Below are 22,279 nucleotides of genomic sequence, written 5' to 3' on the forward strand. Positions count from 1 at the left end.
GACTGGTGTGGATGAGTGATGTGTTTTCTGAAGGCTATTTCGGAAGCATGATCAACTTCTTTTTGACTCTGATATATACAGCATTTATCTAGACTTGTGGCTGCTCAGCCTCGGCCCTCAGGTGTCATTCATCTAGACTTGTTGATATGGTTTGGATGCGGCTGAGGAAATGGCAAGGGCTCCGGAAGATTACAACTTTTTTACATGGCAAGTTGCTCGTGGAGTCCTTCACAAGCTTGGCAAGAGCTAGGCATAATTTAACCGATGATAGTTCCGGTTCCTCCGTGTCTTACATAAGTTGTCGGATTGTGAATTGAAATTCTGGTCACTTTTGTCTGGCAAACCCAGTGGAGGACGAGCTTCTCTCTCTTGAGTTATGCTGGTGGCTAGTTCGACATGTATCTCGGCATTGTCCAACTTGGCCAGAGGGACGGCGCATTGCGGGGCTTTCCTTGTTCGCATTGCGTGTTGGACATGGAGATAGAGTTCTTCTGTGTTCGAGTGTCATTTGCTTGCTTACCGGACTTCGGCTACTTATGTTATGCTGCAAAATTGTGTGAATCAATTGCTGTTGCAAATTGCGGTCCCTAACTTCCAGGATATTCAAAAAGAAAACCCTGGAATTCTAATTTCCTCCAGAATGTCTTAGCAAGTCACATACCTCTGGCTCCTCAGGATACGAGGATAGCAGTAACATCGTTTTTTTAACTTTAATCATAACTCCTAAGAATGAGACCAACAGTTATTTCATGATATGCCAACCATGCACCGGAAGGACTTGTTAGAAATTCAACACAATTCACTATGTCTGGTTGATTGGAATTGGAAAACTTTTATCCATATGTAAGCCGTGACGGGCTTGTCTAAAATGAGCCGGAGTTATGACTGTAGTCAAATATTTTGGCGTGGTGTAGAACTCCTTTGGTAATACTTAAGAGGGTCACTATGCTAGTCATCCATTTCCATCCTTTTTATTTATAAAAAAAATTATACACAGAATCCAATATTTATTGTGTTTGATCCTCAGTGTTTAGCTTGTGCAAGAGTTTTTTTTTTATTGCAGTAAGAGTTGACTATCCTAGAATATATTTTTTTTCTAAAGGTGAATTTGTTTCTCGAAAAGTGAATTATTTGAAAAATAAAAAAATTTTGAAAAATAAAAAAAATAATCATTTGTAGCGATTACAAAAATGGAAGAACGAAAAATTTTTTTTACCTTCCACGAAAATGCTCAGACATAAATTGCTTTCTAATTATTTCAAACGATATAAACGATTATTTTTTGAAAATATTTTCCAAATCATTTATTTTATGTGAAATTAACGGTGCCTTAAAGTGTATTTGTTTTAAACAAAATATCAACGATTTCGAAAATATTTTCTCAAAAATAATTGTTTGTATTGTTTAAAAAAAATTAGTCAATGAAAAACATTTTCATGATTACCGATTTATGGCTAAACTATTTCTTTATGACGAAAATATTCTTTGCTAGTTCATTTTTTAAGTGACACTAGTGATAATTCTTTTTTAAAAATGTCAATATTTTTCGTTGACTCATATGTGTAAACGATACAAGAAATGCCTGGATATTAGCCTATTACTGTTGGGGAAAAATCAAGCAAGTGAGAAGAAGAATAGATTCAAACTATGAGGCGTGATAATACTCTCTTGAAAGAATTATTTGCTCCGCAATGTTGCTAATGGTTATTGACAAAAGATATAACAAAATCTCGATGAGAATACCAGATAGCAATTCTGGTATTTCTCCAAGAACTCTCAAAGGGAAACAATCGGAAACAATTGTTGTATTTCTCTTTTGGAAAGAAACGAAAATGGAAGAAGAAGATCAGTATTAAATAGACACATTAGGGAATCAATAGCAAAATACAAGAAGATATATCCGAACAGACACAACCTTCCAAAAGTTAAGAAGTTATGTCTGAACAGATACGATCTCTGAAATAACTACAGTCGAAGAAAGAAAACTCAGAATTAAATAAATAATAAAAAAATAACCATAACTCCTTTATGAACAATTGCACCGTTTCAATAGGACATTATGGTTAATTTTTATAATTATAAATCCGAAATTAATTAAATAATAATAATAATTGTTGATTAGTTCCAAATCTAGTCCACATGCATACTCACATCGTTTTGATGTCGCCAAGGCACCTCTTAGCTTGTTAACTAAAATTTTCTGCAAAAAAGAATCACATTATAAGATGCGACTCTTATAAATAGAATGTGCTTTGATGGAAAGAACCGATTGATAGCCTATATAAATAGAATCTGGTTCTCTCTCCACCCAAGACAACGAACGGCTGTATTCTATCAGCCATCTAATAAAATACGTTAAGAAAAAGTGAGTTAAAGGAGAAAAATCGATTTTTCTTCATTTCTTATGTTTTTGCAATAATCATTTTCAAAGTAATTGCTATGGATATAGCTTCATCCATAGCAATAACCTTGAAAATGATTGTTGTAGAAAGAGAAGAAATCAAGAAAATCCGATTTCATAAACGGTAAGGGATAATGTAATTCAATAATGCAGAAATTTATTATCGAAGAATCTTAGATTTTCATGATTTTTTACCATAAGAAGGATGAAGACAACCATCTATCTATAGCAATAACCTTGAAAATGATTGTCGCATAGACAGAAGAAATGAAGGAAATCCGATTTCCCTCCAGGATACTTTGTTGTATCCAGAAGGACTTTTGTCAGTAACTATTAGCAATGATGTGCAGCAAATAATTTCTTAAAGAGAGTGTTATCACACCTCAAAATTTGATTTCATTTTTTTTTCTCGATTGCTTGATTTTTCCCCAACAATTACTACTAGAATTTGATCATGATTGAGAGACACAGTATGTAATCGATTCCATTCCAATGCGAATACATGTGAACTATCAAAAATGTGAACTATCAAAAAAGATGCGAATACATTGTAACTTCTCATAAAGCTCTTCTGAAAGTAAATGCTTGTAATCAATTGCATAGTTGTGTTTTTGGGCTCAACACAGGGGAACGAACAAGTGTGGTCGAACGAATTCATCGATAGCAAACAAGTGTCGCGAGGAAAGAGCCGAACAAAAGTTAGACATTGCATGAAAATTGAAATTTAATGGAGTGGTTTTTTTTTTTTGGTCGAAAAGCGAAATGTTTCATTCATTAACCGAAAAAGGATAACATAAGTTATGGATTTCTGAACATAAAAGATCCCATAAAGGTAAAGGTGGTTCTACAAGCCAGTCATGCGGTAGGACTTTTCTGCGGTGAGACTTAGCTAATCAATCCGCCACTTGGTTGGATTCGTGTGGGCTATAGACCAGTTGAACATACTTGGACCGAGCTAGCATCTCTTTGCATTCCTCCAAGATAGCCTACAATTCCCATGGGCCTGTGGTCTGGCCTGCAACAATATTCACAAGTGATGAGCTGTCAGAACTTAAGACCACGTGCAGATCAGATTTCCTCCACAGTTCGTGTTCTCTTCTCCACAGATCAGTTCCATCTTCCAAGTACAATAAAGCAGCTCGCAGTGCTAGGGTTTCAATTTCCAGCGACGAAGAGGCAACCACACGTTCGGCAAAGCCTCCAACTATTCTCCCCATTGAGTCTCGGCAAATCCCAGCAACCGCCCCTTCCCTTTCTCCTTCGACGATCGACCCATCAATATTCAGTTTTACGCTGCCTCTCTCTGGAGAGTGGTTAGCAGGTGGACAAATACTATCGAATAAAACGTGATACATCGAGCTCATTAGCACATAAGACAGTACCATAGTAGCTCAATCATGCAACTTTTATAAACTTAATCATTAAATAAAAAACCAATGATACTGAGGCACATTATGATGTGTCCCTTTCTCATAATTGTTGTAATCAAGCACATTTTTCCTTTAAATAATATAATTATAGATCAGGGTTACATATTTTATTTATTTTCGATTTTTCCCTCCAATCATTACTTACTAAAAAATAGATTTATTTTTCTCCTATCCAATCATTAGGCATATAAAAACTCCTGTAGGAGATCATTGTAGCATTAAGTGCATCATTTGGATCTAGAAGTTCCGGTGAGTTAAATTATTCTTTGCGGACAATCGCACGGATCTATAGGATTCCAAGACAAATTATGTTGCAATCAAAGCGCGAGATACGCCCGAAATAGACGGACGTGTCGCGTGAGTAAATGATTAGTGCAGTTACCATCCTGAAATATATAGTGAAATTGCAATAAGATTTTATTTTTTTTAAAAAGAAAATTGTATTCATTATTGCAAATGATACATGAGAAGTACGTAAACATTCGTGATAAAGCAGATCAAAGTAAAGCAAAGCCCATAATATAACAAAACAAAAGGAGGATCACTGAGTACTTATAAGGTTAAACACACACTCATTCCATAAAAACGGATCTGTCAAGCAAAATAATTGGCGGCTGATCATTAGATCTCGTATCAACGTCAGTGATGAGCATATGTCGGAAATTCCTTCTCCAATAACTACGATATTGTTAGTTGGCGGTTCACGCCTAGGTTCAGCTTCCTCTACATCATCACCGTACGGATACTACCAAAACGGGTTGAAAAAACACATATCTAACTTTCGGAAGAGCAAATCTTCGTAGTTCTGCGAGACGCCAAAACTCCTGCGATCATCATTAAAATTGGAAGCGTATGACTTGTACACAAACAGAGCATGTAGGTATTGAATTCCCGAAAATATTATTAAACTCTTAGATTTAAATTGGGAGAGAAAAGCTCCAAGATCTAGAACTAAATCAAGAGAGTTCCAACTATTAGATCTAAAATTAGACCGGAAGAAGAGAACTCCCAAATTTAGATTAGGAGAGAAGAAAATACAATAAAAGAACAAAATCACTCAAACAAAATCAACGGGAGGGGAGGATGAGACTAGCTCAATCCCTCTCCCATTAGTAGATTATATGAAAATATTCAATGATATCTTTATGTTAATTTAAATTAAATGAAAATCAGCTAAGATTGAATGGTTGAAAAAAATAATTAAATATGTATTATTCACGTAAAATATTCATATTAATTTAAAATATAATAATAAATGTCATCAAATACTTGTGGTGTTAACGCTCTAATTCGTTTTTCTTTTTTCAAAGTACATGGATATACTGAATTATCATTTACAAATCAAACTCAGCATATAATAATAACCCATGTCATTAAATAACGTCTGATTTGATGTTTAAGTAAACGCATTGACTACATTGATTATTTACTAACAGTTCGATGACTATATTGAACAAATTAAAAATCAAAAAGTTACACTGCACTTTAAATCAAAGTTTAGGGATTATTTGTATCATTTTTCCTTGCCCAAAAGGAATTTAGTGCCAATTTTCATATTGTCATTAGACAATATTATTATTATTATTATTATTATTATTATTATTATTATTATTAAAAATGAATTGCCTCATAAAAATGTAAGTGTGGCCTCGTGGGTTGATTTTATAGAGTCCAACTAACTCAATTCTTAACCAGTCGATGAGGGATAAGGTGAAAATGAAACACATAAAAAAAAATTGTCCCAAGTTACTTACCTAGAGAATTTTGCAAGCACGAATCTCTTACAAAAGTGAGGATGTACATGCAAATTATCTCTCTAAAAACAAAAGGTTATCTGTTAGATTTCTGTCCTTCATATTTTATTGCAAATATGTAGACTTATTATTTTTTGACTAAAAATGTAGATTAATTGAAAGTACTATTTTCTTAAGAAAATATACCTGAGGTAGATTCGTAGGGTCGGGGCTAACACTCGCCCCGCCTATGCCCTGCGGGGCATGAAGAATCCGTGCCCTGTGCCCTGTGATTGTCGCTAGTAGAGTCGTGCCGCCCCCGCCGCAATCACAAGGGTCGTTCCCTCCAATCGTCGACAGCACACTTCCACCTACCGCCACCGACGCAGCGGTAACTCGCCCTATGTGAGTGTATTTGTGTGTGTTTAACCCTAAACCGAGCAATATCGTTGGAGGATTTTGAAGTTCACGAGTCACCAACATCCTTTAATTTTTGTAGTCGCCTGATCTCAACATATATCTTCCAAATTGACTTCATATTTAAAAGAGTGTTTGATTGCACCTGCTAGAGTTCCTAATTGCGTTTTCTGAAAAATGTCGAGATCGAACTGATCAGGGAAATTTAAGGAATTTGGTGACCTGTGAGGTTCAACATCCTCGAGGGAAATTGCTCAGGATAGGGTTAATACACACAAATACACCCACATAGAGAGAGTCGGCAAGAGGGGAGGCGCCGGCGGATGGGGACGCAACATCGACAATTGACGGGAGTGACGATGCATGATGCCGGGAGCGGCGGCATGGCTCTGCTTAAGCTGATCCAATAATTTCATGAATAACCCATAATAATAAGTTTTAAGACAAAGTGATTTTATCTGATGGTTACAAACGCAATTTTGAAACTCTCCAAATAATTGTCTTGTAACCTCATAAATTGCTCTTATATCGAATTTAATTAAATTTCTCGAAATATTTTAATTTCGTAAATGATTAGCTTTGTTTTACCACCAATTCTGAACTTCAATTTTTCCTTTTTGTCATATGCGTAAATGTTGCGTGCTTTTGCTAATTTGCTAACGAATTATCGCCGTCGACACCCTTCCACTAAATAAAGGAAGTTCGTATCTGTGGTATCGTAGAGACAAACTAGCAAATTCATACTCTCAAGAATGAGTTTTCCATAGATCAAGCAAGGTATGGAGAATTCTTCTATTGTCACTGATGGAAGGAGCTTTCCTTTTAATTAAAAGAAAAGCTCACATGATTTAGGAATAGTGAAGTTTTTATTTAAGTTCGTTATAAGTAGCTTGTCACTTATAATGCAAATATTAGGGCAGTCTAACAAGGATGACAAGTGACAGTTCCTCGTACGTGTCGTTAGCTTGCGTAGTTTATAATAATTACAAAGTTCGGAAATTATAGTGTTCAATCGTCCTGCAAGTAAGTTCTTCTTTTCAACCCAGGAGCACGCATCGATTAGCCGGCTATCCGGAGAGGAACTAGCACAACAATTCACAATCATATCCCCCCACGTAAATATGAGTTTGTGAAGACCGGATTCGAATCTAAAACTTTCGATTCATGAGCCGTCAGTCCCTATTTAGTTTGTAAGAGATGACACACCTATCTTATATATTACTTTGCAGATCGTCTCTAAAATCAAAGGACGAGAATATCTATGTAAATTTGGTGAAACTCGAGGGTGTTTATGTTTATAAAGACATCCAACGTCATCCATAATCAACTAAAACCATGAACATGAGCCGGTGTACTTTTTCTTCAGTAAAACCACATGAACATGCACATGCTGAGAATGCGAATCAAGCATGAACCGGTGTACTTTTTCTTCACTAAAACCACATGAACATGCACATGCTGAGAATGCGAATCAAGCATGTTTCACGTACTTTGGTTTAATTTAATCTCATGGATCTAATCCGAGGATCGGGCTAGGCTCGTAGGAGAAACTGGAAAAGAAAAAAATGATAGAAAAATCGAATGGATCTTGGCACGTTCGGTTGTGTTATTCTATTCAACGCAGGTTTGCTCAATTGTGGAGTCAACGCGGTCCAACCTAACTTCGGTACTCAGATCTGCCCAATCTAAAAAGCAGTGCACTATTTTTGCAAAAAAATAAAATGAAATAAAATAAAAAGTACTGCACTAGTGATTTACGGGTTCGGTCGGGCCGTCGTCGGATCAATTTTGGCCGGATCGGACTACTAATGTCAAACCCTTTTTGCGCTCTTTCAAAGCATGATCTATCGGACTAATAAGCTGGTCTACTTTGATGTCGAGCCTTTTTTCATTTTCCAAGTTTCTTGATCATGGGACAAAAGTGGGAAAATTATTCAAAAAGTTCTAAATCTATTGCATTCAGTTTCAAACCTTTCAATTTTGTCAATTGAATCCTAAACATTTTAACTTTTTGCTAACCAAGTCCATTCGGTCAATTTTGAATGGAAATTGCTGACGCGGACGTCAATAATGCTATGTAGGACAGCCGACGTTGACGTTGACATTTTTAATAATTTTTTATAAATTTTCTGATTTTTCTTTATTTTTTCCCTTTCCTTTTGCTGGTGGCTGACGAATGGCCACTAGCCACGGGAGGTGGGCGTCGAGGACTAGCCTCGCCAGATCTGGAGAGGACGACCCTCGCCGCCCACTGCCTGTGGCCGATGGATCAGCCACAGGCAAAAGGAAAGGGAGAAAAATAAAAAAAATAAAATTTTTATTAAAAAATCATTTGAAAATGTCAATGTTGGTGTCAGCCGTCATATGTAGTACTATTGGCGTCCATGAATTCACAGAATTGGTCGGATGAACTCAATTGGTAAAAGATTAAAATGTTTAGAATCCAATTGGCAAAATTAAAAAAATTAGAACTGAATTGAGAAAAGTGCAATAAGTTTAAAACTTTTTGGACAATTTTTTCGAGAAAAGCTGCAATTGACGAGCGGAACATCATAGACGCGCACGAATCTTCCATGGCGTTGCATGGAAGGTTAGATGAGAGATAAAAAGTGAAGAGATATTTGTTGGGCTATTGTAGAAATTTATGTGAGGGATAATGCATCTCATCTTAGGATTCTATCCCCACATTTAATATTATATCAGTGCATGTCTGAGAACCGTATAATATACATATTGGGGGTGTCAAAACCAAACAATATACCCGAACCGGAACACGAACCGACCCGATCCGACCCAAAGTTTTGGGTATTTTCGGGCCGGGTCAATTTCATGTTCGGGTATTAGCTAAGCAAATGGGTATCTCAATGGTTTAGGTTCGGTTCGTGTTCTAAACACGAACCGAACCGAAACACATATATTTTTATTTTTAGAACCGAAACACATTTCACTTTGTAGCACTGTCGTTCAACTTCGTCCTGGCTTTTTCGCCGTGGCGTGAACAAAAAGTTTTTGTTCTTTTGCTTGGGTTTACTTGTGTGTAGATCGGTTCAATGTATGCTGTGATTGGGATTTTGGTTGCTTCTGATCGTGTGCTCTTTTCCATCGTCCTCATGTGCTGAGCATTAGGAGCAGCAGCACATAGAGAGAGAGAGAGAGAGAGAGAGAGAGAGAGAGAGAGAGAGAGAGAGAGAGAGAGAGAGAGAGAGAGAGAGAGAGAGAGAGAGAGAGAGAGAGAGGGGTAAGGCTGGGGCCGGCGAACAGGATGATGCATCAACGTTGTCCCAGTTAGCAATGAGAGGTACTAGCAAATAATAAGGGAGTGGGGGAGGAGGTGATGGGTGACCACTCTGTTTTTAGCAAAAATATTTCAAACGGCTTCTGTTCTTTTTAATAAATTTCCAGTCTCATTAGAAATGGCAGTCGGCCTTTTTCATGGGAACAGACATTTAGAGAGAAAGAGAGATACTGCATCCAAGGATCAAGTAATTGATAGAACCAGGTCGCACTATTGGGACACAAGAAAAGATTCATTTCATGGTACCCTCCCAGTCCCGGACCTTAGTTTTCGTCGTCGAGAGCAATCGATGTTCGCGAGGGGCCTTTTTGAGCTCGTCGTTTGATCGGGACGAATTGACCGGAGATCTTTCCTATAGAATGGCATCGTATGTGGATACACGGAAAAAATATCTTAACTGCTCCAGTCTTGGAATGAACGGATTAGCACTCAATTTATTGCCGATGGGGATTGGTGGAGGCGGTTGGGTAATTCCGATAACTTTCAATTAAGCAATTGTAACATCGTCAAATATTAGCTTGAACCCAAAAAGACCCGAAACCCGACCCGGTTTTTGCTTTTCGGGTCATGTTTGGTTCGGGTCAAGAGTCCACATATCTTTTATGATTCGGGTCGAGTAGGGTAGCGTGGAGACTAGACCCAACCCGACCCATTGACACTCCTAGGTGTAACTTAACCTTAATTTATAATAAAAATATAAAATATGAACCCGAACTGAACCGAACCGATCCGATTGTGCGGCTATATCATGTTCGGGTCTTGTTCCGGGTCGGGCCAATCACACATATTCATTGTTTCGGGTCGGGTCGGGTATCATGAAAACCCGACCCGACCCATTGACACTCCTAATACATATATATGTATGAATATATATTATAGGGGGGACCCACCATGCTTCCCACCCTTGGACCGATCCACGTGGTCCAATTCAGATTCCAATTAAAATTCGAAAACTATGATGAACGATTTGATAAGGTCAAGTTCATATCTCATCAGTCGGGCTTGTCTCATGTGTAATGGGGTCCTCTTAGGTCATCGATGTCTGGTTTGTTCACATTTCTTTTCTTCACACGTCTGTCCAACCAACTCCAAAAATCATAAAAATTTACAAAAGGTTCTTATATCTCTACACCCGATGGGTGTTCTCAATTTTCTATTTCTTCAACCCCCCTTTTTTGTTCTAAAAAATGACTTTAGGTCTTCTTAAATCTTGTATCTTATCCTAGGCAAGATCTCGAGACTAACCTGGATTTAAAAGGCGAAATAACTCTAAATGGGAATTATATATCGATATTTGATGTAGGTAGTGTCAGAATTTCTCTTTGTGAGCTTGAGACAGTTTATCTTAATTTCGGTGGATCGCGATTTCCAGTTAAGCTCCATGTAAATGTCGCAGACTCGCACTTTTTAATTAAAAATCAGGGGCATGAGCATAATTAGCTAGCTTCCTAGAGGAGAACTCGCATAGCAATCCACCGCCATGACTCCCATTTGAATTTAAGCTCTTCAGGGTAGGAATTGAAGGCAATTTCATCGATTTCTAAATCGAAAACATGTGAATGCCCTTAGTACTAAGTCAATTCCGGGTAGCAGTGGCCAAGGGTTTGTGCTAGCCCGGAGAATGTCATGCCCATCCCTATTATTTATTTATTTATTTAGAAATTCTCAACAAATCAATAATAACTGATAAAATTCGCAAGATGTATTATAATAAATCGACAAAAAATTAATAAAAATTCAAGGGAATTCTAATTTTATTTATGCTTAATTCTTTATAGTTATTTTTAAATAAATATTTGTATATTGCAAGCTTTATTAAAATTACACATAGAGAAATGCAGACGGGTTCAAGATTCGAAATTACACCAAAAATTTACCTGGATGAAATATGAATATATTACCGACCCCCCCCCCCCCCCCCAAATAAATGAGTACATACACTAGAGAGAATAGTAAACTGTAAAAGGAGACAAGTTAAACAACATTTATACTTGACGATACTGATTATGTTTCACACTTTTATCTTCATTGACATAACAATTCAAAGCATTCTCAAATAACAAAACATAATTGAGAATTTACGTCCTATCAAGCACGGGAAACTACATGAGCTATTTAACGAATTATCTAAGGAGTTAGTCACGAAAAAGTTTAATCTTTTTTCAGAAATTTCCTGATCTAGATTGAAATGGCTAGCCTATGAGAGAACCGAAGAGACAAACTTACTCTTATGCCTGACCAAAAAAGATGTTTTTCTATTTTATCTATTTTGGCCATGAGTTACAAAAACTAGCCCTTTTTTTCTTTTCGAGAGATGACACAAATGGTCCCAATGTGCAATGTGATCCCTAAACTTTCAATTTGTTCAATGTGGTCCTTGAACTGTAACCTAATGTGTAATGTTATTCATGAACTTTCAATTTGATCCGTGAACTTTTGGTACATATTTAATAGAGTCAATGAAATATATGACAATGTTCAATATTATCCCTAAACTTAAATTAATAGAAGGATAACATTCAATCTTTTCATAGAGTTGAAGAACTAACTTGAACGTGTACTCAAAGTCAGATTGAACAAATTAAAAGTTCAGGCATGATATTGTACATTTGATTAAAATTCAAGGATCAATTTTAGGGATCACATTACATTTTGAATTAAAATGTAGGGATTATTTGTGTCATTGTCTATTCTTTTACTTCTTTTGGGCAGAAGATCGGAAGATGGAAAAGATACCACGTTAGTTGCAACATGGAACATCTGACAGAACACAGCAACATAGAATAGAGACAAGAACAACATAATTTCATTGCTGTCTTGCAAAGTCAGGGTTAGAAAATCCCTGAGAAAGGAGAGTAGTTTCACGAGCTGCCAAGGAAGCCAAGCCGGTGCAAAGCCAGAAAAGACCTAACGGCAATTCATGAGCTGAACGCTTCCAAATCAAATTAATGTAGAGACAGAACGGATTTTTACACAAGGCACCTAAGATCTTCCAACTATATTGTAAAATGTTCAATATGATCTTTCAACTATTTTATTTTGTATAACGAGTCTTTAAATTATATGTTTTCTTTGTTCGAATTGGTCCTTCTGATTAAAAAGAAATAAACATGCTGGCACGACAATGAATTACCATTAAAACTTCGATTCGATTCCGAGATGGAGATGGAGATTGACATATAGGATTTTTGGTTTCCGTCTGCAAATTTGACGGAAGGACCAGCTCCGACGAAAAGGCTATAGCTTTAAGGACCCAATTGCATAAAAAAAATAATTGAGGGACCTGATTAGATATTACATTAATAATTCAGGACCTTCTGTGCCTTGGACTTTGGATGATCTTGAAGCACACCACAGATATCGTCAGCTCATCTGCATCAGATTGGTAACTGAAGAGACTTTGTCTTTAAATCAATTATTGCGAGTCCCTCGTCTCATCATCTTCTTCATTGAAGCCTTCAAATAGCGTTCTTCAGTTCGTCGCCATCACCAAGTACCTCTGTCTCTGTCTGTCTCTGTTCTTGCCAACAGTGTCACGACTGGACCTCCATTTCTTGCTTTCTGAAATCCCAGGTCGAGTTCTTCTGAACTTTTCGATCCCGCTCTGTTCTTCCTCCTCCTCCTTGATCTGCCACAAGTGAAGAGCCAGTGGCGTTTTCTGAATGTCAAGACTCGTGAGACTCCACATTTTGAGGAAGTTTCCTTACTGAAATGGCCAATCTGTTGGCCTCACTGCGCGGGACCATGAATTCTGGATCGCACGACGTGCTCAATGCAGTGTTGCCGTTGTTGAAGCTCCTCACCATAACGCTAATCGGTCTCCTGCTCGCCCACCCGAGATTCAAAATCGCCCCTAAGTCCACTTTCAGGCTGCTCAGCAAGCTCGTGTTCGCTCTGTTCTTGCCCTGCTTGATCTTCACCCATCTTGGCCCCTGCATTTCGTACAAGAGCATTGTCCGGTGGTGGTTCATTCCTGTGAACATCGTAATCAGCACCGGCATCGGGTGCGTCCTGGGGTTCGCGGTCGCGCTGATATGCCGACCCCCGCCTGAATTCTTCCGGTTCACTGTGATCATGACCGCGTTTGGGAACACGGGCAATCTTCCTCTAGCAGTCGTTTCGTCGGTGTGTCACAATGTGGAGAACCCGTTCGGTCCCGATTGCTATGGCCCTGCTGTGGCCTATGTCTCCTTCTCGCAGTGGGTCTCGGTCCTGTTGGTCTACACTCTCGTGTACCACATGATGGAGCCACCACTGGAGTTCTACGAGGTCATTGATGATAGAGTCGAGATACAGGAGATAACCGAAGAAGATTTGGATAGACAGTCAATCCATGGGGACGCACAGGCCAACGATCTAAGCAGGCCGCTCCTAGTCGAAGCCGAATGGCCTGGAATTGAAGATAAAGAGACCGAGCATTGCAAGACACCCTTAATTGCAAGGCTGTTCAATAGCATGCCCGGCTTTTCGCACACCGCACTTCCAGAACTCGATCCGCCGGAGTTCGGCAGTGAAAACAGCCCAAAGTCCATGAGGTGCTTAGCTGAGGCGAAGGTGATTAGGAAGATCAGAATCGTCGCCGAGAAGACCCCGATTCACCACATCCTTCAACCCGCAATCATAGCATCTCTCTTAGCAATATTTGTAGGGATGATTCCTAAACTCAAGGACTTATGCTTCGGAGACGATGCGGTGCTTGGCTTCCTTACGGACAGTTTGGACATCATGGCGGGTGCGATGGTGCCCTCGGCGATGCTCGTCCTCGGGGGAATGCTCACCGAGGGCCCCAACGAGTCAAGGCTCGGTCTCCGCACCTCGATCGGGATCATGGTCGCCCGGCTGCTGGTGCTTCCCCTGCTGGGCATTGGTGTAGTACTCTTGGCCGATAGATGGGGCTTGCTGATGGCCGGGGATGAGCTCTACAAGTTCGTGCTCCTGCTGCAGTACACGACGCCGAGCGCCATCTTGCTCGGGGCGATCGCGAGCCTGAGGGGCTACGGCGTGAGCGAGGCCTCATCGCTTCTCTTCTGGCAGCATGTGTTGGCTTTGGTCTCTCTGTCCGTGTACCTGACCGTCTACTTCAAGTGGCTTCTGTCTTCCGGTTGAGATTTGTGCGAAAGGGTCCTTTTGAGGTGTTGGCCTTGAGCTTATTTTTGTTTGTTCATCTCGCGATCCAGTTGATGTAATTTCACAGGCATGTGGTGCCAATATTCTTTGTTTGGGTTTGGAAGATTAGGCCTCTTTAGTTTCTATAAATTTTTCCAATTCTCAATTCGAAAAAATGTAGATAATAATTAGAGGTGTAATCGAGTCGGGTCGAGTCGAACATATAAGATGCCAAGCTCGAGTTCATCGACTAGTATACTCGGTGCTTAATTCGACTTGACTCGACTCAACTCAATTACATAGTATGAAGATACTTTAGCTTGAGCTCAAGCTCCATCTTCGGGCAGAGCTTGTGAAGAGAAAAATGATTATTTATGTGTTATTGACAAAATTATTGTGTGGGATTGAGTATGCAAGTGCACGATGGGAAACACCAATAGACGAGCTGACACTATTGGTGCCCCTTTTCAATTTACAAGGATCAAAATCAAATGAATCATTCAAGAACGGACCCACACGGCGTAGGTTCAGGGCAATTGCCGCCGCCGATTGTAAATTCATACATTAATATTATTGTTTCAGAAGAATTTCCAATAATGTCCCCCACGAATTTTATCTAAAATCACTTGAACTAGTTATACACGACAGAATGGTACCGTGCCTATCACATCCTTGGTCTTTTAACCCATATGTGGGTGGTAATATGAAGTGCCTGGGCCACATCTATTTGTGGCAAAGTTGTTTTTCTTTCTTTCTTTCTTTTTTGTACAGCAATGTAAATGAGTATTTAAAATTGTTTTATCCTTCTTTCATCACTTTTTCAGGGTTCCATCAGAGATAGACCTGTTAAACGGGTGGGTCGGATCGGGTCGGGTCGGGTCGGGTCGGGTTTGGGTCGGGTCATAAATGGTCCGACCCAAATTGACCCATTAACCTGTTTATGACCCATTTATTCATAGTGTAAATATTCCAACTCATATCCGACCCGACCCATACACAACCCATACCCGACCCGACCCATATTGCTAAAACACTTTTATATTTAACCTAATGTAGGAATACTTGTTTCTTATGATTTTTTTTTAAAATTATACTGCTAAAACATTTTATGCAATACAAAGCTAGTGAAATTTTTTTATAATTTTTTTAAAATTGAGGTTCTGTTTGTTTTACGAAAAATGTGACATTTCTAGAAAATATTTTCCATAAAGTTATTATCCAAGAAAATAAAAAAAAATTCTGACGTTTGGCTAAAACCTGAAAATAAACTAGAAAATATTTTTCGATATTTGGTATATAAAATCTGATTTGATTTTACTTTGTGCATTCATTTTAATAATATTAATTTTTTTATTTTTTAAATTGAATTTTTAATTATTATTTTTTTCTTTTTTTTCTTTTTCCTTTATTTTTGGCTGATTGCCGGCCGCCGTGGCCGGCGATCGACCACAGGCGAGGACGAGCTCGCCGATCTGGCGAGGCTCCATGCTCGCCGATCTGGCGAGACTCGAGCTCGCCGGCCTCGGGCGAGGCTCCACCTCGCCAGATCCGGCGAGGTTGAGCTCGCCCGAGGCCGGCGACCTCGAGCTTCGCCGGCCTCCGGCGAGGTCGTCCCGCCCCGGTGGTCGGTCGCAGTGGCCGACCACCGGCCGAAATAAAAAAAAAAGAAAAAGAAAGAAGAGAAAGGAAAAAAGAAAAAATAAAAGAAAAAGAGAAAAAATAAAAATAATTAAATTTTGATTTTTTTAAACATCTTTGTAAAGAGGGAGAGAGTGTGTGGATGGGTCTAGTGGGTGGGTTGGACATGGGTTCCAAACTTAACCCATTTAGACCCATTTATCTTTAAACTTTAAAATTTAAAATCCATTTAAGATTGACTCTTTAAAATTAAAGTGACCCATATATGATCTATTTATTTTAAAATGGGTCATATATGGGTTTAAGACCCATTTTGACACCTCTAATCAGAGCTATGGCCTGTTATTTATGTAGTCAATCTTTAATTGACATTTGTGTTGTTCTCCAATATCTACCTATAGGAGAGAATTCAACTTGAAACTGCTCGACTGTATGAACTAGCTGGAATAAATCCACTAGCACTAGTTGGTGAATTACCGTAGCAAATGTTGGTAATCTGTTCGTGACTGATAATGTTGTGAAGAGAAGGTAGATCTTTCGTGCTGGTCGTTCGTTATGATTTGTTATTTGAAGAAATAAAGAATATTGCTCTTTCTAGCTTCAGATAGATTACTCGTGCTATATGATTTTGACCTTAGTTATTAGTGAGGGAGGTGAATTTATTTAATTTAGGGTTGATACCACGATAAACCCCAAACTGGTACATTTATAACAAATTTACCTTTCGTTAGTTTTCGTTAAATTGGATAAATACCACGAAAACCCCCAAACTAGTACATTTGTCAACTGTTACGTGTCATCCAACTCAGCAATTGAACATGCCATAGAGAAATCAAATTCAATGCCTAACTTGAGAGGAGCAATCACCGACCGCACAAAGGTTTCCACAGTTCCTCCACTGGTAAGTCCTCACAAAATGTGCTTATCGGGATTTGCTTGTTGATGCCATGAAATAACAAACAAGACCATGCAAAGAAGTGGAAAAGTCATTCCGTTATGGAGATTCCAGACAATTTTAGAAATGAAACCGCTGATGTTTGTCATGAGAGAGGATCATGCCTTAGTCGAGTCCTTTGATTAAATTGATCTCATGCAATCTGTTGGTTGCGGTATGGCCAAACATCCAGCTTGCGGACTGATCATGTTACGGTGGAGAATTGCCTGACGCCAACGATTGAACCACTCCATAGCCAAACATCTAGTTCACAAGACAAAAATGCAATGTTGGAGACTCGGCGAACACGAACAATTGAACTACCCCAAGGACGTGGGCATGTTCCTCGGGAGAAAAAGAAAAGCTTTGTCGACCGAGTTCAACAGCTCAAATGTCTTGCCCCCCAAACGTACGGAGCCTCTGGAAAAGCCGGCAACTGTAAGAATTAGCAAAGATGAAGAGCCAAGGTTCGAAAAGGTCAAAAAGCAATTGAGAATATAGAACCCCAATTAAGTGAATATCAAGATTATAGTTTGATGATATTCATTTACACAGAAGGAAGAATATGCAACACCGGTTATTCCATACTCTTAATCTGGTATGTGAAAACCAAGATCTTCTGCAGAACCATCACAGAGTATAACCAATGATTGCAGTTCATGAGAAAGGTGCTTCTAAAGAAGACAAAAAGGACGAAATAATGCGAATGCGGACGAAATAATTGCGTCAGACCTTATACAATGAGCTCAACATATGAAGCACAGATATGTACGAAGTGGAGAAAAGACTTGGTGGCTCTTAAAGTACTGAAGAATATCAGCAAACGCCGGATTTAAATCATCCAATTCCTAACTGTGGAGAGCCGCTTCTTAGTTAAGATAATTTGCCCAAGAATATGTAGATTGTCACAAATGTTGACGCAGATGATGACCTGCCTTGCCAGTCCAAGTCCTGCCTACCGATTTCCAATTCTTATTTTAATGTCCTTGATTGTCATATATTTGATTAACCACCTAGAAAATGGATCTGCTTCATACAGAAAAGCAGTGCCATTAGAAAAGATGAGTGATGCAAGTTAACAAAATTGCGTAATACCCCGGAATTATGGCAAAGTCCTGTTTCAGGCAAGCCCAGAACCGCATCATCTCCTGTCAATGAGGGATATCTGATTTATGAGGAACCCAAAGTTTATATTAAAATGAGGTTGACGTCGAAGGTAGATGAAGAGCTGATACTACATATTCGAAGGTCACAGGATAGGGCCAATTTAAGTCCACCTAATGCTACTCTCTCTATAACAGCAATAATAGGATACGGAGAATCCTAAATTCCGCAATGAAAGATAACTAGCATTATAGCTTTACGCACTAAAACAGAGGGATCTTTAAGGAACATCTAAAGGAATCAGAAAGGCCAACAAGATACTAGAAGCAATCCAAAAGTGTCAAGTGGCTATAACATAGCGTTGTAGGTTAGAAGGTAAAAAGGAGTTCATTCAAAAGTGTACAAGAGTAGGTTAATGAAATGTTCTTCTGCGTAACGATATCCATAGTTGATAGCATAAAAACTTGTCTAAGCTCTCAGCTCTTTAGTCTGTTTAAGAAAAGGCACAACTCAAACTAGAATGCAGATCTACAATGCAATCCATGGATTTACGGAGGCAAGATTCATCAGAGTCATTTAAAAGGTCTTACAGACAAACTATTGCAAGTATATATCACTAACACAAAAAATGCCTTGGGGTCGTCATTGATGGTTCTTTAAAAATGGCAAGTACCTCTGTCCCTGACTCTGTTCTTGCTAACAGGGTCGAAGGCCTGACGAGTGGACCTCCATTTCTTGATCAGTCCCGGAAATTTCCTGGAATATTCTGAATTCCCATTCTTCTGAATTTTTCGATCCCACTCTGTTCTTTCTCCTCCTCGATCTACCACAGGTGAAAAGCCAGTGGCGTTTTCTGAATGTCAGACTCGTGAGACTCCACATTTCGAGGAAGTTTCCTTCTGAAACTACAAGTCTTCCCATACAGAAGAAGATTTGAGAAATGGCGAATCTCTTGGCCTCACTGCGTGAGACCATGAATTCTGGATCGCACGGCTTCCTTAACGCAGTGTTGCCATTGTTGAAGCTCCTCACTATAACGCTAATCGGTCTCCTCCTCGCTCACCCAAGATTCAAAATTGTCCCTAAGTCCACTTTCAGGCTGCTCAGCAAGCTCGTGTTCGCTCTGTTCTTGCCCTGCTTAATATTCACCCACCTTGGCCCCTGCATTTCGTACAAGAGCATCCTACGGTGGTGGTTCATTCCCGTCAACATCGTACTCAGCACTGGCATCGGGTGCGTCCTGGGGTTCACGGTAGCACTGATATGCCGACCGCCGCCCGAATTCTTCCGGTTCACTGTGATCATGACCGCGTTTGGGAACACGGGCAATCTTCCTCTTGCGATTGTTTCGTCCGTGTGTCACAATGTGGAGAACCCGTTCGGTCCGGAATGCTATGGCCCCGCTGTGGCCTATGTCTCGTTCTCGCAGTGGGTGTCGGTCCTGTTGGTCTACACTCTGGTGTACCACATGATGGAGCCACCTCTGGAGTTCTACGAGGTTGTCGATGATGGAGTCGAGATCCAGGACATAACCGAAGTAGATGTGGATAGACCATCATTCAATGGGGATGCACACGCAAACGATCTAAGCAGGCCGCTCCTAGTCGAAGCGGAATGGCCTGGAATTGAAGATAAAGAGACCGAGCATTGCAAGACACCCCTCATTGCAAGGCTGTTCAATAGCTTTTCGGGCTTTTCGCACACCGCACTTCCAGAATCCTATCCGTCAGAGGACAGTGGTGAAAGCAGTCCGAAGTCTGTGAGGTGCTTAGCTGAGGCGAAGGTGATTAGGAAGATCAGAATCGTCGCCAAGAAGACCCCGATTCACCACATCCTTCAACCCGCAATCATAGCATCTATCTTAGCTATACTTGTAGGGATGATTCCTAAACTCAAGGACTTATGCTTTGGAGATGACGTGGCGCTTGGCTTCCTCACGTACAGTTTGGACATCATGGCGGGCGCGATGGTTCCCTCGGCGATGCTCGTCCTCGGGGGAATGCTAGCTGAGGGTCCCAACAAGTCGGGACTCGGCCTCCGCACCACTGTTGGGATCCTGGTCGCCCGGCTGCTGGTGCTTCCCCTGCTGGGCATTGGTGTAGTACTCTTGGCCGACAGATGGGGCTTGTTGATGCCAGGGGATGAGCTCTACAAGTTCGTGCTCCTGCTGCAGTACATGACGCCGACCGCCATGTTGCTCGGGGCGATCGCGAGCCTGAGGGGCTACGCCGTGAGTGAGGCCTCGGCGCTTCTGTTCTGGCAGCATGTGTTTTCTTTGGTCTCTCTGTTCGTGTACCTGACTGTCTACTTCAAGTGGCTTCTGTCTTCCAGTTGAAATTTGAGCAGAAGGGGTCCATTGAGATGTTGGCCATGAGCTCATCTTTTTCGTTCATCTCGGCTTTCTGATATTGCCCGATTGAGCATGTGGTGCCACTATTCTTTGTTTGGGTTTGGAAGATTAAAGCCTTGTTAGTTTCTATAAATTTAAAATGCATTTGGTAGCTAGAGGTGTAATCGAGTTGAGTCGAGTGGAACATATAAGATGCCAAGCTCGAGTTCCTCGACTAGTATATTCGGTACTTGAAACTCGACTCGAAGTAAATTCGGTGACCAAATCTTTGCTTGAGCTCGACTCGAATAGGAAAACGAAATACTCGAGCTCAACTTGACTTGACTCTATTACAAAGTATGAAGAAAATGCAGCTTGAGCTCAAGCTCCATCTTCAGGCAGAGTCTACGAAGAGAGAAATGATTATATGGGTATTATTTATAATAATATTTGTGTGGGATTGAGCGCGCAAGTGCACTATGGAAGCACCAACAGACGAACGCTAGGGACCAGCAGCTAAAATCCGCATAACCGTTCTCTCTTTTGCTTGAAAGATAATAGACAATAGCATTTACCATGAAAATTCAATCGGTTCCTCTCCAAATTCAAACCCAACCTATCTTTTACTAAGAACAAGCCATCAATGAATTTTATAAGGGGATATGTGGGATTGGGGCAAATCCTGTGGTGTCCTTTTTCAACTTACTAGGATCAAGATCAAATGTATCAACCTAGGCTGGGGTAATTGCCGCCATTGATTGTAAAAAGCATATACTAATGTATGTTTTCAGAAAAATTCGCACCCCCCCCTCACAACAACAAATTTGATGAAGAAGCAATTTTTAATTTGGTCATAGACGAAGAAGCATTTTGTTTTGGTCTATGATGAAGAAGCACTTGAATTTTTTTTTTGGTCGTAAGAAGCACTTGAATTGAATTGGTTGTTTTCTCACAAATTTATTGGAGTTGTACTCTTCATTCTATTTTATCAATTACAAAAATGTTGCATTGGCTGTTTTTAATCGACAAAATTTTTGGATTTGCCCCAACTAACAAACAATGTCTTGGCCCGGTACCGAATTGGACCGAGCCAAAACGGGCCGGTATGGGCTAATCACGAGAGATAGGATTCCCGACTCAAGGAAGAAAGAGCGAGTGGGGCCATCCTCTTCTTGGCTCGCAAATGGTACGCTCAAAGTGAACATTGATGGGTCTTTTGTTGAAGAAACATTTGAAGGAGCAATTGTGTATGTTTGTAGAGACTACACTGGCCGCCTCGTTGATGCATTCGCCAAATCTGTGCATGTCGCCTCGGCTGCGCAGGTGGAGTCATTGGCGTTGGTTGAAACCATGAAATTTCTTCTCGCATGAAGTGGAGAAAGCCTAATTTTGAAATCTGATTGTCGTGAACTAATCTGTGCTTTCTTAGGCATGGCTCAACCGAAGCGGGAGGTTAGAGCTCTTATCAATGAATCAAGTGATATGCGGATGTGCTTTTCAAATCTCCAACTGGCCCATTGCTTTAGGGAGTCCAATGAAGTTGTGGACTGAGTTGTAAAAGCCCAAAGGAGAAAGAACCTATCCAGACCAGAAATTGGATTACTTATCCACCTCAAGCTTTAGCTATGTATCCTTCCATTTTATCTAAACGAATGAGAAAGGTTATTTCTCACAAACAAAAAAATGATACGTGGGAACGTGATGCACCCTATGGGAATAGAATCTGTATCGCCTTTCCCTCCCTTAGCTTTCCGTCGTTTGCTCGCGAATTAACCCGAAACACGCGCACAAAAGAGAGATTCAGACGCATTCAACAAAGACGTAGCGCAAAGTACCTGAGCACGAGCATAGTGACGTTGTTTCAGGAGATGGGTATGTGATAATGGGGGAGG

At 40.0% G+C, this 22,279-nt stretch overlaps 2 protein-coding genes across 2 annotated transcripts; both read left to right on the forward strand.

Annotated features, from left to right (window-relative positions):
* The first annotated feature begins 12,463 nt into the window (after positions 1-12,463).
* On the forward strand, positions 12,464-20,678 carry LOC115674100 (protein PIN-LIKES 2-like). Its single transcript, XM_056319868.1, has 2 exons — positions 12,464-12,913; positions 18,891-20,678. The coding sequence occupies exon 2, from the start codon at positions 18,999-19,001 to the stop codon at positions 20,391-20,393; it is 1,395 nt and encodes a 464-aa protein (XP_056175843.1). The 5' UTR covers positions 12,464-12,913; positions 18,891-18,998; the 3' UTR covers positions 20,394-20,678.
* LOC115674101 (protein PIN-LIKES 2-like) lies at positions 12,907-14,624 on the forward strand. Its single transcript, XM_030596433.2, has one exon. The coding sequence runs from the start codon at positions 12,988-12,990 to the stop codon at positions 14,380-14,382; it is 1,395 nt and encodes a 464-aa protein (XP_030452293.1). The 5' UTR covers positions 12,907-12,987; the 3' UTR covers positions 14,383-14,624.
* Positions 20,679-22,279: the final 1,601 nt, after the last annotated feature.

Source organism: Syzygium oleosum, unplaced genomic scaffold (assembly GCF_021117445.2).
Source record: "Syzygium oleosum isolate NSW1041296 unplaced genomic scaffold, Sole_v2.1 Sole_v2.19, whole genome shotgun sequence".
NCBI lineage: Eukaryota > Viridiplantae > Streptophyta > Magnoliopsida > Myrtales > Myrtaceae > Syzygium > Syzygium oleosum.